This window comes from Amblyraja radiata, chromosome 14 (genome assembly GCF_010909765.2).
Source record: "Amblyraja radiata isolate CabotCenter1 chromosome 14, sAmbRad1.1.pri, whole genome shotgun sequence".
Taxonomy (NCBI): Eukaryota; Metazoa; Chordata; class Chondrichthyes; order Rajiformes; family Rajidae; genus Amblyraja; species Amblyraja radiata.
The window spans coordinates 10036285-10055056 of record NC_045969.1 but is presented as its reverse complement, the minus strand read 5'-3'; the positions used below and the strand labels follow the sequence as shown (position 1 = coordinate 10055056).

Here is an 18772-nt window from a genome sequence, read left to right as displayed (position 1 = left end):
GGTTGGTATGCGAGCGTAGAGTTTAAAAAATATTTGTTGTAAAATAGATAAAGTTGTAAACATAATTATGAGAGCTGAATTTAAGTGCAGAGTACTCAATTGAAGAAAAATAATTTGTCTACTCCAAAGCATCAAATAATGGGCAAGAAGGAACTGCAGATGTTGGAAAATCGAAGGTAGACAAAAATGCTGGAGAAACTCAGCGGGTGAGGCAGCATCTATGGAGCGAAGGAAATAGGCAACGTTTCGGGCCAAAACCCTTCTTCAGACTGATGCAGGGTGGGGGGGCGGGGGCGGGAAGAAGAAAGGAAAAGGAGGAGTTAGAGGGCTGAGGGAGAGCTGAGAAGGGGAGGAGACAGCAAGGGCTACCGGAAATTGGAGAAGTCAATGTTCAAGCCGCTGGGGTGCAGACTGCCCAAGCGTAATATGAGGTGCTGCTCCTCCAATTTCCAGTGGTGCTCACTGGCAATGGAGGAGGCCCAGGACAGAAAGGTCGGATTCGGAATGGGAGGGGGAGTTGAAGTGCTGAGCCACAGGGAGATCAGGTTGGTTAATGCGGACCGAGCGGAGGTGTTCAGCGAAACGATTGCCAAGCCTACGTTTGGTCTCACCGATGTAGACCAGCTGACACCTAGAGCAGCGGATGCAATAGATGAGGTTGGAGGAGGTGCAGGTGAACCTCTGTCGCTCCTGGAACGACTGCTTGGATCCTTGAATGGAGTCGAGGGGGGAGGTAGAGCGACTTGTGTAGCATCTCTTGCGGTTGCAAGGGAAAGTGCCCAGGGAGGGGGTGGTGCGGTAGTGAAGGGAAGAATTGACCAGGGAGTTACGGAGGGAGCGGTCTTTGCGGAAAGCAAAGGGGGGGGAGATGGGAAGATGTGGCGAGTGGTGGGGTCACGTTGGAGGTGGCGAAAATGACGGAGGACTATTTGTCGTATGTGACGGCTAGTGGGGTGGAAGGTGAGGACTAGGGGGACTGCCCTTGTTCCGAGTGGGGGGGATGGGGAGAGAGAGCAGTGTTGCGGGGTATTGAAGAAACCCTGGTGAGAGCCTCATCTATGGTAGGGGTGGGGAACCCCCGTTCCCTGAAGAGCATCCTGGGAGCAGATGCAGCGTAGACAGAGGAATTGGGAGTAGGGGATGGAGTCCTTACAGGAAGCAGGGTGGGAAGAAGTGTAGTCTAGATAGCAATGGAGATATTCAGTGGGTTTATCGTGGATGTCGGTCAAATGTCTATCACCTGCGATGGAGATAGTGCCGGATGGAAGTTAGTGGCAAAGTTGATGAAGTTAGTGAGTTGTGTGTGGGTGCAGGAGGTAGCACCAATGCAATCATCGATGTAGCGGAGGTAGAGGTCGGGGATGGGGCCCTGGTACGTCTGGAACAAGGATTGTTCGACGTACCCTACAAAGAGGCAGGCATAGCTGGGGCCATCAAATAATGGGCAATGATTTCAGTTGGGGTGAAATTCAAGTTTTTAATTTGCAAAGCAATTTACATTTTCCCTGCATACCCACTGCTCTGTCAGTGTTCCATTTGAGCACCTCCAACCATGTGTGCCACTTTTCAGCTAATCAGCTACTTGCATATCACACCTAATTTAGCTGTTAATTGAAATTGACCCATCTATCTACTGGATACATTTCTCTTTTAAACAAACTAACCTATGAATTGCAGATAATACTAAGTATACTATAAATAGTCATTTCCTCGACAAAGGCTGGTGAGTGATATTCTTAACCTGTAAGCTGCAGTAAGATCCATTTTTTGAATTGTGTCCCAGTTTCTGTATTATGAAGCAATCAAACACAGTATCGCTGGGAAGATAGACACAAAATGCTGGAGTAACTCAGCGGGACAGGCAGCATCTCTGGAGAGACGTTTCGGGTTGATGCCCTTCTTCAGACAGAAAGGTTGCATATCTGAATTTCCGATGATAGATAGTTAGGATTTGAGTCAAGATGGGAGATTTGTACATTTAATCCTTAAAGGATCTGGCCTCAAGGAAACCTGGATATGAATACGGAAGTGTCAAGTGTATGTGCAACTTGGGGAAAAAAGATTCTGATGAGTCATAGGTACAAATTTGAAAAAAATTCTGATTGTGAATGGATATCACAAGATTGATATTGCATACTATTTTTCATGCAGTCTGATTAGTATTTAAAGTAAACCCTGGGTTGTGTGGAGGTGGCTGAAACCTCATAATTTAAGTGATAAAGGTTGAATGCACTTCATTGATAAAAGTCAGCAATTTCTTCTGAATTTATTGACAGAGATTACTTTCTTACTCGGTATATATATTTTACCAGTATCCTGTCACAATGGAGAAGAGGATATGATAACAGTAAAATTGATGATTGTATTCTGCAATGATTTTTGATTAATGTAACTTTTGTATGGTGTCTACTTCTGGTCCATGCAATGAAATTGTTTGCTATGAGCTATTTTTAAATTAGATTTTTGTTTAGAACCATCTTAGTTCTACAAAATTCACAGTGGTAGGTCATCATGAAACTGATGTTTGTTTGGGTTAGTGGAATATATGGAAAGATTGGTAATTTATGCAAAATATGCTATTTGTGAGCAGCTGATTCATGACTTCTTATTTACAAGGTTTTGTGTATGGTCTAATCATAATAGCTGTCATTAATGAAAAATATTTGAAAATTAGGAATTAAATCACAATTTTTCCTTCTAAGCTGCTGTATTTCTATTTTCAGTACCCACTATATATGGAAGGATATGGAAGGCTAGTTTAAATTTGCTGTTAGATGGTCTTGACGAGGGAGCGAATACACCATTGTGCTTTGTTAATAGAATCCAAGTTATCTGAATCGTCATCCCTAACTGAATTCTCTCATGAGGCAGACAATTGGACAGCATTGTCAACAGATGACATCACCCCATTGACAGAATCAATGACAAGTAGGTCTGAAAAGGAGTGTTGTTACTCATAGGACAGCTCTAGAAGTGGTCCAATTTGTGCTGTTTATGGAATTAATTGAATCTTCAAAGGATATTTTATTGTCACGTGTACCAATTAAGGTACAGTGAAACTCGATTTACCATATTGGCTTTTGCTGAGATTCACCCTGCCATTTCAATTTCATTGAAGAGAGAAGACTATCACTGTTACCACCCCAGATAATGAAATGCACGTATCATGATTTGTTTGTAATGGAAAGTTCAGGTGGAAGATGATTCTTACTGAAATGTTTCATAGTCAGACTTGTTCAATTAAATAATAGACCGTTCAAAAATTAGGTAGAGTTGTGAAGAAAATTATTCAGAAAATTTGAAATATTTTGCTTTCTAAAAGTAACAGCCTACAGTTAAACCCCTTTAATCCAGCAAGCTTGAAACTTTAGTGCCAGACCAACAGATTTTCCGGATGTCATTCTATTAATGCTCCATTGCAGATTTAATTCACTTTAGATGTTACACCCAATAAATTTTACAATGAACTCCCAAGTTTAAAGTGACTGCCAACAGAACCAGGTGAGTTTCAAGAGAATGCAGGAATTGGGGCCCCAGTTTAGTGGAGGGGAGCACAAAAATAATTCACCTGAGAAATCGTAGGTAATCAATGTAAAATGCAATAGTTTGGGCAACTGCATCTGTCAGCCCCGTTCCTTTTACCACAGCCAGATGCTGAACCATCGTGATTATTGAATACCATATAACCATATAACAATTACAGCACGGAAACAGGCCATCTCGACCCTTCTAGTCCGTGCCGAACACGTATTCTCCCCTAGTCCCATATACCTGCGCTCAGACCATAACCCTCCATTCCTTTCCCGTCCATATAACTATCCAATTTATTTTTAAATGATAAAAACGAACCTGCCTCCACCACCTTCGCTGGAAGCTCATTCCACACAGCCACCACTCTCTGAGTAAAGAAGTTCCCCCTCATGTTACCCCTAAACTTCTGTCCCTTAATTCTCAAGTCATGTCCCCTTGTTTGAATCTTCCCTACTCTCAGTGGGAAAAGCTTATCCACGTCAACTCTGTCTATCCCTCTCATCATTTTAAAGACCTCTATCAAGTCCCCCCTTAACCTTCTGCGCTCCAAAGAATAAAGCCCTAACTTGTTCAACCTTTCTCTGTAACTTAGTTGCTGAAACCCAGGCAACATTCTAGTAAATCTCCTCTGTACTCTCTCTATTTTGTTGACATCCTTCCTATAATTAGGCGACCAAAATTGTACCCCATACTCCAGAATTGGCCTCACCAATGCCTTGTACAATTTTAACATTACATCCCAACTTCTATACTCAATGCTCTGATTTATAAAGGCCAGCACACCAAAAGCTTTCTTTACCACCCTATCTACACTGAGATTCCACTTTCAGGGAACTGTGCACAGTTATTCCCAGATCCCTCTGTTCACCTGCATTCTTCAATTCCCTACCATTTACCATGTACGTCCTATTTTGATTTGTCCTGCCAAGATGTAGCACCTCACACTTATCAGCATTAAACTCCATCTGCCATCTTTCAGCCCACTCTCCAAATGGCATAAATCTCTCTGTAGACTTTGAAAATCTACTTCATTATCCACAACCCCACCTATCTTAGTATCATATGCATACTTACTAATCCAATTTACCACACCATCATCCAGATCATTGATGTACATGACAAACAACAGTGGACCCAACACAGATCCCTGTGGCACCCCACTAGTCACTGGCCTCCAACCTGACAAACAACCATCCACCATTACTCTCTGGCATCTCCCATTCAGCCACTGTTGAATCCATCTTGCTACTCCACCATTAATACCCAACCATTGAACCTTCTTAACCAACCTTCCATGAGGAACCTTGTCAAAGGCCTTACTGAAGTCCATATATACAACATCCACTGCTTTACCCTCATCAATTTCCCGAGTAACCTCTTCAAAAAATTCAAGAAGATTAGTCAAACATGACCTTCCAGGCACAAATCCATGTTGACTGTTCCTAATCAGACCCTGTTTATCCAGATGCTTATATATATTATCTCTAAGTATCCTTTCCATTAATTTGCCCACCACTGACGTCAAACTAACAGGTCTATAATTACTAGGTTAACTCTTAGACCCCTTTTTAAACAATGGAACAACATGCGCAGTACGCCAATCCTCCGGCACTATTCCCGTTTCTAATGACATTTGAAATATTTCTGTCATAGCCCCTGCTATTTCTACACTAACTTCCCTCAATGTCCTAGGGAATATCCTGTCCGGACCTGGAGACTTATCCACTTTTATATTTCTCAAAAGTGTCAGTACTTCCTCTTCTTTGAATCTCATAGTTTCCATAGCTACTCTACTTGTTTCCCTTACCTCACATAATTCAATATCCTTCTCCTTGGTGAATACCGAAGAAAAGAAATTGTTCAATATCTTCCCCATCTCTTTTGGCTCTGCAGATAGCTGTCCACTCTGACTCTCTAATGGACCAATTTTATCCCTCGTTATCCTTTTGCTATTAATATAGCTGTAGAAACCCTTTGGGTTTACTTTCACCTTACTTGCCAAAGCAACCTCATATCTTCTTTTAGCTTTTCTAATTTCTTTCTTAAGATTCTTTTTACATTCTTTATACTCCTCAAGCACCTCATTTACTCCATGCTGCCTATAATTATTGTAGATCTCCCTCTTTTTCCGAACCGTGTCCAATTTCCCTTGAAAACCATGGCTCTTTCCGATTTTTACTATTTCCTTTCAACCGAACAGGGACATAAAGATTCTGTACTCTTAAAATTTCACCTTTAAATGTACTCCATTTCTCTTCCACATCTTTCCCATAAAACAAAAAGTCCCAATTTACTCCTTTTAAATCCTTTCGCATCTCCTTAAAGTTAGCCTTTCTCCAATCAAAAATCTCAACCCTAGGTCCAGTTCTGACCCTCTCCATAATTATATTGAAACTAATGGTATTGTGATCACTGGTCCCGAACTGTTCCCCAACGCATACCTCTGCCACCTGACCCGTCTCATTTCCTAACAGGAGGTCCAGCACCGCCCCTTCTCTAGTAGGTACTTCTATGTATTGCTGCAAAAAACTATCCTGCACACATTTTACAAACTCCAACCCATCCAGCCCATTTACAGAATGTGTTTCCCAGTCTATGTGTGGAAAATTGAAATCTCCCACAATCACTACCTTGTGCTTACTACTAATATCTGCAATCTCCTTACATATTTGCTCTTCCAATTCTCGCTCCCCATTTGGCGGTCTATAATACACCCCTATAAGTGTTGCTACCCCTTTCCCATTTCTCAGTTCCACCCAAATAGCCTCCCTAGACGAGCCCTCTAATCTATCCTGCCAAAGCACTGCTGTAATATCTTCCCTGATAAGCAATGCAACACCTCCTCCTCTTGCCCCTCCAATTCTATCACACCTGAAGCAACGAAATCCTGGAATATTTAGTTTCCAATCACAGCCCTCCTGCAACCATGTTTCACTGATCGCCACAACATCATACTTCCAGGTGTCAATCCAGGCTCTAAGTTCATCCACCTTTCTTACAATGCTCCTAGCATTAAAATATACACATTTAAGAAACCCACCCTCTCTTATTCTCTGTTTATTGTCTTTTTCTTCTCTCTCCCCTACATTTTGGGTCAGAGTGCTACCATTCTCTGCCTCCTGCCTCACACACTGACTGCTAGCTTTCCCAATTTGAGTCCCTCCCCCCAACCATACTAGTTTAAAGTCTCCCCAGTAGCCTTTGCAAATCTCCCCGCCAGGATATTGGTCCCTCTCGAGTTCAAGTGCAACCCGTCCTTTCTGTACAGGTCGCACCTTCCCCAAAAGAGGTCCTAATGATCCAGAAACTTGAATCCATACCCACTGCACCAGTCCCTCATCCACTCATTTATCCTCCACCTCGCTCCATTCCTACTCTCACTGTCGCGTGGCACAGGCAGTAATCCTGAGATTGTTACCTTTGCAGTCCTTCTCCTTAACTCTCTACCTAACTCCCTAAATTCTTCTTTCAGGACCTCTTCTCTTTTTTTACCTATGTCGTTGGTACCTATATGTACCACAACTTCAGGCTCCTCTCCCTCCCATTTCAGGATTTCTTGGACCCGTTCAGACACATCCCTGACCCTGGCACCAGGGAGGCAAACTACCATCCGGGTCTCTTGTCTGCGTCCACCGAATCGCCTATCCGACCCCCTGACTATAGTCCCCTATTACAATTGCCCTCCTCTTCTTTTCCTTACCCTTCTGAGCAACAGGACCGGTCTTTATGCCAGACACAAAATGATGGACTGGATCAGCGGGTCAGGCAGAATCTTTGGAGAAAAGGAATAGGTGACGTTCCGGGTCAAGACCCTTCCTCAGACTGAGTCAGGCGAGTATTGATTAGTTCTGTACCATTTCATATCTCTACTTTCCCTCTCCCCTGACTCTCAGCCTGAGGAAGGTCTCGATCCGGCATGTCACCTATTCCCTTTCTACAAAAATGCTGCCTGAGAAACATGGCCTATTTCTGAATGTGGCTGACGTTATTTTCTGTTGGAGATGCTGCCAAGTACTCTTTAACTCAATCTCATTCAGTAATTCCATCATTGCACTTGAACATTTTTTTTTGCATTACTTCATATTGCACTACAATCTTTGTAACACTCTGCTGCTTTGCATTTGCTGTTGTATTTATTATTATAACTATCATTATTATGTATACTCTAGACTCTGAGCTTTGTGTGGACAAGGAATTTCATTGAACCCTAGTATTTATGACAAACTAATCTGCATCCTGTCAGCCAAGCAACCTTGACCCACTGCAGTTTGCTTTTAATACCAATATCCCATACAAGCTCATGAACAAACTCGTATAACTTGGAGTCAGCACTCATGTCAGCAACTGGATCCTCAACTTCCTGACCAACAGACTCCAGTGAGGTTGGGGGAACAATCATCCTCTGTGATAATCCTTAACACTGGTGCTCCACAAGGATGTGTAAGAAGAAACTGCAGATGCTGGTTTAAACCGAAGATAGACACAAAAAGCTGGAGTAACTCAGCGGGCCAGGCAGCATCTCTGGAGAAAAGGAATTGGTGACGTTTTGGGTCTGAAGAGATGCTGCCTGTTCCGCTGAGTTACTCCAGCTTTTTGTGTCTTATCTCCACAAAGATGTGTTCTCAGCCACCTTCTTTAGTCCTTATTCATGCACGATTTTACAGCCAAGTACAAATCCAATTCAGTTTACAAATTTGTGGACGAAAACATCATGGTGGGTTGAATATCAAATAAATGACGAGATGGAGTACAGGAAGGAGATTGAGAACTTTGTGGCCTGGTGTCAAGACAACAACCTTTCTCTCAATGTCAGAAAGACAAAGGGGATGGTAATTGATTTCAGGAAACAAAGTGATACACATACCCCAGTATACATTGACACCATTGAAGTAGAGATGTTTGAAAGCTTCAAGTTCTTCAGAGTAGATATCACCAGCTACTTGTCCTGGGCTAGCCATATCAAACCAATGGCCAAGAAAGCACATCAATGCCTCTACTTCCTTAGAAGGCTTAGGAAGTGCGGCATGTCCCCAAAAACTTTCACCAACTTCTACAGATGCGCAGTAGAAAGCATTTTATCGGGATGCATCACAGCATGGTTAGGGAACAGCTCCACCCAAGACTGTAGGAACTTGCAGAGAATTGTGGATGCAGCCCAAACTATCACATAAACCTAACCTACCTTCCATTGACTCCATCAACACTTCACGCTTCCTCTGTAAATTCACCAGCATAATCAAGGACAAGTCTCACTTCTCCCTCTCTCTCGCTCCCTCACTCCCTTTTCTCCTCTACCATAAGACTAGAGGTACAGAAGTGTGAAAACCTATTCCTCCAGATTCGGGTAAGTTTCTTCCCAGACATTGTCAGGCAACTGAACCATACTATTGCCAACTAGAGAGCAAACCTACGCTACTGTATACCTCATTGGAGACCCTCAGGCTATCTTTAATCGGATTTAACTGGACTTTATCTTGCACTAAATGTTATTCTCTTTGTCATGTATCTGTACACTGGACAGCTCGATTGTAATCATGTATAGTCTTTCCCTGACTTAGAACACAACAACAAAACTTTTCACTGTGCCTTGGTACACTTGACAATAAATTAAACTAAAATATGACCTTCATTATGTGAGGAAGAGCAAATGGAAATAATTGCTACGTGACCATTTCTCAAGTTTTGGGGGAGGTAAAGTTATAAATGTAGTGAAATTAAACTTCAGCGATGTTTTAGGTCTAAGTTGTAGCTATCATTATTTTCATATATGTCTTGAATGGAGAGTTTTCTCATGAAATCCCATTTCAGTTTTCATAACACTGATTACAATTTGATTTATGTGATAAATGGCAACCCTGCCGAATTTCAATTTGCGTTCAGAGTTCTGTGTGACTTCCAAAACACAAACAATGCTATTTGTCTGCGGCATACACTGGCTAATAGTCTGACGGCATAAGAAGCCCACAAGAGTGAACATGTGGGCAGTGATTCTGAGAGAATTTGTTCTTAGAAATGTGAGGGTTTTCAGTATTAAACCAAGCAGTTAACAGTCTTGGTAACAAAACCAATGAGATGTTACAACTGTGTGTTAAGACTATCTCATAACAGATTGTCATGTAAATTTGCTTACACATTTCTGCTTATATGGGTAAAGTAATCTAAATAAATGTATTTCCCAAGGAGCAGAATTAAGGCCAGTTAATTTTTTTTATCCAACAGGTGAAAGGGATCCTGCATGCATATTCCTCTAAAATTGGGCTGCTTCAAATAATTAAACCGCTTTCTATGTAGTTTGCAGAATCAGATATTTCAATTACTTCTATTTGCTTGTGCTTTCAGAGATCATATTGAATGTGTTTTTTTATAACTGAAACTAACCAATTTTTGCTGAGCACCAATAAAAAAAAATCAAAAACTGTTCAAACTTTTAGGTGCAACTTATGGACTACTTTGCTACTTCACACAAAAGTTTTTCTACATTCTTAGTGATTTCGATTTTAAACATCTATGCTCTCAATTCGCACATGTTTGCCCTCCTGTTTACACAATCTTGACCTTCACATAAATTGATAAAACCTTCAACTTCTCCATTTTATCTTGCTGCCTTAAAGCCTTCGATTTGTGGAAAGAGACAAATGCTGGAGTAACTCAGCGGGTCAGGCAGCATCCCGGGAAAACAGGAATAGATGATGTTTTGGGTCGGGACACTTCTTCCATCCCGACTCAAAACTTATCCATGCTCTCCGAGGGTGTTGCCTGCCTGCTGAGTTACTCCAGCATTTTGTCTCTTTCTTGGTAAACCAGCATCAGCAGTGCATTATTTCTTGAAGTTTGCCTCTACACTGCTATACTTGCACTTCTCACTTTCAATACTTATCACTTTTCCTTTGTCCAACCCCACTGCCTCATGTCTTATTTGCTTTTTGCCTGTTCGTATGCTTTTTTATTATCCTTGTTGCTTCAAGTATCAAAAACTTCCTGTTCCCTCAAATTTTTATATCTGTGAACCAAGATGCATTTGGCACACTGTGGCCCAGAGGCTCATTGCCATGCAGATTTAGGTTCTGTTATGCATAATTTCTTGGTATGGATCTTGTGCTGGAAGTGCAGTGGTAGCCATGGTTCACATTCGTGATTCCCTTTTCCCATTTCATTTTTAAATGGGACACAAAGTCCAAAGAAACATGTTATTTTTGAGAAAGGTGTGTAAATGATGTTTTGCTAAAAACCGTATCTGAACCTAACCTTATACCTAAATCAAAGTTTGACTTATCAAAACTGCAGTTGTGACAATCACAATTTAATCTGTTTTTTGATTGAGGAATCAGTAAATATGCTACCTAGTTGGAAAGAAAGGTAAGGAATTTTAGTTGAATCCAGTTTATGATTAACTCACCTTATTTTCTTGGGGAGAGGGAGTATATTTCTGTAATGCAACCAGCAATGTAATAGGAGGATCAAGATTGCCATAGTCATATTCCACGGGTTTGAATGTCAAGTTACCATAGCAGTTGTGTCCGAGTCTCAGAGATGTCACCCCTCTGCCCACCATGTTCATGCTGACCAACAAGTAATCATCCCATTTACCAAAACCTGGTCCATGCCATGCTGTTCCTTTGTAATTTAAGTGCTCGTATTTTCTTAATATTTTCATCCAATGTTATGAGAATAGCTGCCTCCACCACTCTCTTGGTCAGTGTTCCAGTTACCAGCTGTTTATCATTTGGGTAAAAAAAAAAATATAATCAGAAAACCTATAAACCTTTCAAACCTTGCCCGAAACCTACACTATCTAGTTTTCAATACATCTACAATTAGGAGAGGATTCTTTCTATTTATCCTTTTTGTGCACCCTCCCATAATTTTGTATTCTGCTATCAGTTTCACCTTAGCCTTTTCACACCAAAGAAAACAAACCCTGTGTCTTCTTGTAACTAAAATAATTATTCTCTGGCATCATCCCAGTCATCTCTGGACCCTCCCTATTGCCTTCACATCCTTCCTATAATCTGATGGTCAGAACTGAATGCAATATTCTATTTGAGGGTGGACCGGTGTTTTATAAAGCTGTGGAAATGTTGCCTGCTTTTATACTCTGTGCCTCTTTTGATAAAGTCCAGAATTGGTTGGCTCTTCTTAACCACCCTTGCAACGTGCCCAACAATAAATGATTTATGCCTCCAGGTCACTATTTGGGGCAGTGTCAATGGGTGTACAACCTGAGACGTTAAACCTATCGTGTAACAAAAAACTGCAGATGCTGGTTTAAATTGAATGTTGACACAAAATGCTGGAGTAACTCAGCGGGACAGGCAGCATCTCTTGAGAGAAGGAATGGGTGACGTTTCTGGTCGAGACCCATCTTCAGACTGATGTCAGGGGAGTGGGTGAGACAAAGATAGAATGTAGTCGGAGACAGTAAGACTTGTGGGAACACTGGGAAGGGGGAGGGGATAGAGAGGGAAAGTAAGGGATATTTGAAGTTAGAGAAGTCAATGTTAAACCTATTTCCTGTTTTACAGTTGCTACTTGACCTGGTAAACATGCCCAGCTTTTCCTGATTTTGATCTTTTTTTCTATATTGCAATTTTTTTTTTTACCAAAATGCAACATCTCATTTCTCCACGTTAAATTTCACCTGCCATGTGTTTGCTGTTCTACCACCTGTATGTTTGCTGTTGCTGTGTATTGATGTTCTCTTTGCAGTTCATAACACTCCTAAGATTTGTCTTCCACAAATGTAAAAGTTATGGCTTGTTCCACCAGATGTCAGTCATTGATATCAATCAATAAAGCAACAGACCCAATACTTACCCGTGCATAAAGCCACTATTCACCTTACTCCAGATTGAAAAACAATTAACCATGCCTTTGTTTGTTACATGCCAACTTTGAATACATGCTATTGGGGAAGGGGGGGGGGGGGGGGGTTCCCCTACTGGTCCTTGCCTTTCATCCCTCCTGACTCTACATTGAACACACCATTCCCCGACATTTCCGCCATCTTCACTGTGATCACACTTCTTCCCACCACATTCCGCAGAGTCTGCTCCCTCCACAACACCTTTGTTAACTTATCCTGTCCCACCCATGCTATACCCTCCCAAGATACTTAACCCTGCAACCACAGGAGATGCAACACCTGTTCACATAGGTAATCCCTCACAGCCATTGAGCATCCCCAGCAGTCCTTCCAGGTTCGTGCGCACCTTCTCTAATGTCATCTACTTTTGCTGGTCACGATGTGGTCTCCTTTAAATTCGTGAGACCAAGCATAGATTAGGCGACCGCATTGTCAATCACTTGCACTTTGTCCAATTCCTCCAAAGGTGCTGCCTGTTCTGCCAATAGAATTCAACAGTTTGTTTTTTCCTATCCATGTAACGGTCCAATGGTCTTTGAAATGTTATTATTGTGCTTGCCACAACTGCTTCCTCCGGCAGCTGGTTCTATCTACACACCATTTGATGTTAAAACATATTTGAAACTTAAGAGATGGATGCATCTGTAGTTCTTTGGACACAAATGCAACACAGGACCTTGAGAAGTTTCTATATCAGGAACAATGATTTGAGAATGCTTGTACATCATTCTGCAACAGGCTTTCTTTTTGACGAGGTTTTTGAAGGCATTCATTTTTGTAGAATGCAGAGTTTTAAATTATTGTAGAGATAATATGGACTATGAATTCTTGCATGGAACTAACCAAGGGGTGACATGATTCTCTGGTGTTGGGCAAATATTACCATTCAAGAACTGCATCCTCTTGAATTAAGGAATGCTTGGGTAAACTGAAAGCATCCTTTTCCTCCAGTGTCATGTTTATTGAAGGATTTGAATGTAAAAGATACAAACTTTAAAAAATAAACTTTCCAGCAACTAATCAACTGGAAAGAAACAGACTATGCAGCCACATTCGGCTCAAACGCCATCTTCAAGTTTGCAGATGACACTACCTGTGGGCTGGATTTCAAACAATGATGGGATGGCGCACAGGAAGGCAATAGAGAGTTTAATAACAAAATGCCAGGACAACAACCTCTCCCTCAAGGTCAGCAAGGTAAAGGAACTAGGACTTCAGGACTTCAGGAAGTGTGGTGGACTACATGCCCCAATCAGCATCAATAGTGCCGAAGTGTAAATGGTTGAGAGCTTCACTTTCTGAGGCATAAATATTATCAACAATGTGTCCTGAATCAATCGCATTGATGCTACAGCCAAAAAAGCACACCAACGCCTCTACTTCCTCAGGAGACTGAGAAAATTAGGCATATCTGCAATGATTGTTACAAACGTCTAATAATAATAATATCTTTTATTGTCATTGCACGTCAGTGCAACGAGATTTAGTGTGCAGCTCCACTGATGTACAAGAAAGGTAAATAAATACAATACATAAATAAGCAAGCTGAATTGATTGACGTGACCATCTGAGGGAGACTATCCAAAGGGGGTGGGTGGGGGGGCACTCATTAGGGCCGGTTCAGAGCCGCTATAGCTCTTGGGATAAAACTGTTCCTGAGTCTGGAGGTTCGGGCGTAGAAGGCCTTGTAACGTCTGCCGGAGGGAAGTAGTTGAAACAGACCGTGGCAGGGGTGTGATGAGTCCTTATGGATGCTGAGGGCCTTCCTGAGGCACCGCGTGTGGTAGATGCCCTCCAAGGCTGGTAGCTCTGTCCCGATGATCCGCTGCGCTCTGTTGACGACGCGCTGGAAGATGCATCGTTGAAAGCATGCTGTCGGGTTGCATCATAGCTTAGTTTGGGAACAGTTCTGCTCAAGACTGGAAGAAACTGCAGACTCCATCTACACTTCATGCTGCCTCGGGAAAGGAGCCAAAATAATCAAGAACCTTCCCCACTTCCTCTTCTTCCCTGTTCCCAAAAGATACAGAAACTTGAAAGTGGTACAACTTCTTCCTCTCTGTTATCAGACTTTTGAACGGTCTTTCCATATGCTTTGGTATGTTGCCGATTTTCCAGCCTACCTCATTGCAGACATTGGATTTTCTTGCTATTTTGCTGCATTCTGGTATCTTTCTCTTTACTCTATCTTTTGTACTTGTTTGGCTTGATTGTATTTATGTATACTATTTGTTGATTCGATTGGATCGTAAGTAGTTTTTCACTGCACATTCCTTTCACAACACTGCAGTACAGAACAGGAACGGGCTCTTTGGCCCACAATGTCTATGCCAAAAAATATGACAAGGTAAACTAATCTCTGCCTGCATATTCATGTGTCTATCTGGAAGCCTTTTAAATGCCACTATCGTATCTGCTTCCACCACCGCCTCTTTATTTGTTTCATTATTAATCTAATACTGGGAAGTACACCCAACTCATTACCAATGTTATGTATACCTTGCTGCATGTGAGTGGTTTCAAATGAAATGGGAATTTTTGCTGCAGAACTATTAGGTGAACAGAGCTCAATACTTTTCTGCATTTGGGGAGTTCTTATTATTGTTACAGCTCATTAGGTGTTGAATATTTCAGCAGGTTCTCCAATGTTAGTATTTTATTACCCAGCAGTGATCCTGAAATAAGTTTGATTTGCAAAAATATGGATAGCTGATGTAAATGTACTGTATTGCGTTTTTAAATTGGTGGAAGCTGAAATCCTATCGTAGAATATCTACTGCAAAAATGTAGTTTTATCTTTTATTGTGTAGCATCATATCTATGGCAAATCTAACATTTATTTCCGATGTTTTATTACCTTTGAAAAGATGGCATTGAGCGATTTTCGTGAACTATAAAAGTCCTTTTTGTGAGCTGATGTTACTACAATACATCTGAATAGAGAGTTCCACGATTTATACCCAATAACGATGAATGAATGGCAATGTTTCTAAGTCGAGATTTCTGTACCCTTTGCAACTGAATTCTTGACTTTTTCCATCAGCTGACCTCAATTAGTTTAGATCAGTAACAACATCAACTCATCACTGACCATCATCACATGTTCACCTCGAGACTGCATGCTTAGCTCACTGTTTTACATTATTTACACTTATGATGGTGCGGCTAAGCACAGCTCGAATGTCATCTATAAATTTGCTGATGACACCGCTGTTGGCTGAATCACGGGTGGTGATGAGTCAGCATACATCAGACAGACAGCACCTGATTAAGTGGTGTTGACAACAAAAACATCTCGCTCGATGTCAACAAAACCAAGGAGTTAGTCGTTGAATTCAGAAAGGGGAAGTCGGAAGACCATGTGCCAGCTTTCATTGGTGGATCAGCAGAAGAGAGAGTTACCAGCTTCAACTTCCTGGCCATTGACATCTCGGATGACCTGTCCTGGGCCCAGCATGTAGCTATAATCACAAAGAAGGCGAGCCAGTGCTGCCTCTTCAAAGTGTAGAGATTTAGCATGTCACCAAATACTACTCATCAATGTTGAAAACATTATTAATCATCGTTGAAAACATTAGTGACGCAGTGGTGCTGGTTATGTTAGGTTGGGGGGAGTTCCCCCTGCCACGTGTACCATGTAATCTCGTGCTACCTGCTCCATGGTCGGATAGTCGACGACTAAACCGTTTCCCCCACCTGGTTTGCCAGGTGAGGAGGGGGCTGTGGACCCCCAGCAGGGCCAAAAACAAGACCTGTCAAAGGGCGGATGAGCTTCTAGCGAGCCCACGGCCATCCACGCTTCAGTAGAAGTTGCGATCACTGTCGTACATCGCATTGTAAGCGCACACACACCAAAATCCTACGTTTTCAGCAGCGGAAGTCCGCAAGAACTGGAGGACCGCGATGTGTGGTGCGTCCATTCCCATCGGAAATACTAACAAACTTCTAAAGATGGAGAAAGTATCCTGACTGGTTGCATCATGGTTTGGCATGGCAACTTCAACGCACAGGAGTGCAAGAAACTGCAGAGGGTAATGGGCTCAGCCGGGTCCATCACAGGTACAACCCTCGCCACAACCGAAAGCATCTATGTGAGGCACTGCCTCGAGATGACAGTTTCTATCATCAAGGATGCCTATCTTGATTACATTTTTTAGCAGATATTTGATGCCTCATTCTGCCAAAAGTCGCTTTGATGGCAACGGCATTTAATCGCACCTCATATCTGAAATTTGGCTCTTCGGTCCATGTTTAAACCAATCTTGTGAAATAGTATGGAGCTAATTGATCTTGGTGAAGCCATTTAGGTTATTGGCACAATTACTCATTTGATGGGTCATTAAGGGACAGAAGTTTAGGGGTAACATGAGGGGGAACTTCTTTACTCAGAGAGTGGTAGCGGTGTGGAATGAGCTTCCAGTGGAAGTGGTGGAGGCAGGTTCGTTGGTATCATTTAAAAATAAATTGGATAGGCATATGGATGAGAAGGGAATGGAGGGTTATGGTATGAGTGCAGGCAGGTGGGACTAAGGGAAAATAATTGTTCGGCACGGACTTGTAGGGCCGAGATGGCCTGTTTCCGTGCTGTAATTGTTATATGGTTATATGATCATCTCCAAAATAGTAAATACAAATTTCTATTTCATAAGGCTGTCTGAAATTGACAGTCAAGTACAATTTTGCTTGCAAAATTCTGTTTGTTTAATTTTCTGGATTTCTAATTTAAGATCTTAATATTGAGAGATAAGGAACTGCAGATGTTGAAATCTTGAGTGAAATACGAAGTACTGGTGTAATTTATGTGTCAGGCAGCATTTGTGGAGGGAGTAGACAGAGGACAGTTAGGGTCTGCACCCTTCACGTTAAGATTTTAATATTGGCTGCTGTAAGTGCAGACAGTTTTCTATGGTTTTCTACTGGGGAGAAAGTAGAGAATAGATTATTGGAATTGGCATCAAGACTTAAGAAACAGTCATGATTTTTTAATGGGAAAAGTTTTGTAAATGTCAAGAAGAAAGTGTTGATGTCGAGTTCCAAGAGTACCAACAGTAAACTGAATTTAATGACCACTCTGCTACCAATAATGGATTGAAGAGAAAATGGGTCGCAGGAAAGGCCAGGGTAGGAAAATCAAAGAACCGATGGGTAACGGATGATTGTTATCCAGTGCAAAAAAATAAATAAATAGGTAAAGCAAATTTTGTATTGTACTAGACCGAGTGGGGCCCATTGCGGCGGCGTCACGCACACGCACAGGCACAGGCACAGACACACACCCATGATATATTAATATTATTCATTCGCTCCTTTTACCCCATCCCCCGCCCCATCCACTCACGCATAGCCCCCAACTTGCAGGTGCGGCTAGAGAGGGAGGGGGGTAGAGAGAGCAAGGGCAGCAAGAGGGCAGTGACAGAGGCAGAGAGCGGCAGCAACCTCCCCACCATGCGCCGAGGCGGCGAGCGAGCATCGACAAAGGACCACGAGTTGGGCCGCCGCAGTCTTCAGCTATGATCTTTGGCCTTCAGTCGACGTCCCGATTTCTGGCTGTGTCTTTCGAATAACGGATGATTGTTGTCCAGCGCAAAAAAAAAAAAGGTAAAGCAAATTTTGTATTATACTAGACCGAGTGGGGCCCATTGCGGCGGTGTCACACACGCACAGGCACAGACACAGACACACACCCTTGATATTATATTAATATTATTCATTCGCTTCTTTTGCCCCACCCCCCGCCCCATCCACTCATGAATAGCCCCCAACTCGCAGGCGCGACTAGAGAGGGAGGGGGGCAGAGAGAGCAAGGGCAGCGAGAGCGCAGTGACAGAGGCAGAGAGCGGCAGCAACCTCCCCACCATGCGCCGACGGGGGTGAGGCGGCGAGCGAGCATCGACAAAGGACCGCCGCAATCTTCAGCTTTGATCTTTAGTTTTCAGTCAACGTCCCGATTTCCGGCTGCATCTTTCGAATAACGGGGGGGGGTGACGTGATTTTGGACTCCAGGGTGAAAATGTCTACCGGAATATGTATAAAAGTTACCGTCGTTTTTTCTCGAAGCCTTAATTTTCTTCAAATAGCATGATACATCTGTGACTTTTTTAAAAACCTACTCTCACTATAGTAAATGCCTACTATTTTCTGTGTGCTTAAGCAAAGCAAGAATTTCGTTGTCCTATACAGGGACACATGACAATAAACTCACTTGAACTTGAACTTGTTTTTGTTAGTGAAACAGTCTGTCAAGAAGGGCATGGAAATATTAAACTCAGCCCATCTTTTGTATTTCATTTGTTTTTGGGATTAAGTTATTACTTGGAGTTAAGTGATTTTTTTTTTTGTTTAACGTGCAGAATTTTTGTACGGGCTCTGAAAATACAG

The 18772-nt window shown here is 42.2% G+C and overlaps 1 protein-coding gene across 10 annotated transcripts in view; it reads left to right on the top strand.

Moving 5' to 3' along the window:
- dyrk1a (dual specificity tyrosine phosphorylation regulated kinase 1A) overlaps positions 1 to 18772 on the top strand; it is a 103248-nt gene that overhangs the window by 39991 nt on the left and 44485 nt on the right. For 5 of the 10 annotated variants that reach the window (XM_033032490.1, XM_033032492.1, XM_033032493.1 and 2 more), the window contains one exon: positions 2724 to 2928. The exons of the other annotated variants lie outside the window; for them this stretch is intronic. In XM_033032490.1, the coding sequence (XP_032888381.1) occupies positions 2775 to 2928 (154 nt within the window). In that variant the 5' untranslated portion in view covers positions 2724 to 2774. The remainder of the gene's footprint in view (positions 1 to 2723; positions 2929 to 18772) is intronic. 10 annotated transcript variants of the gene reach the window in all.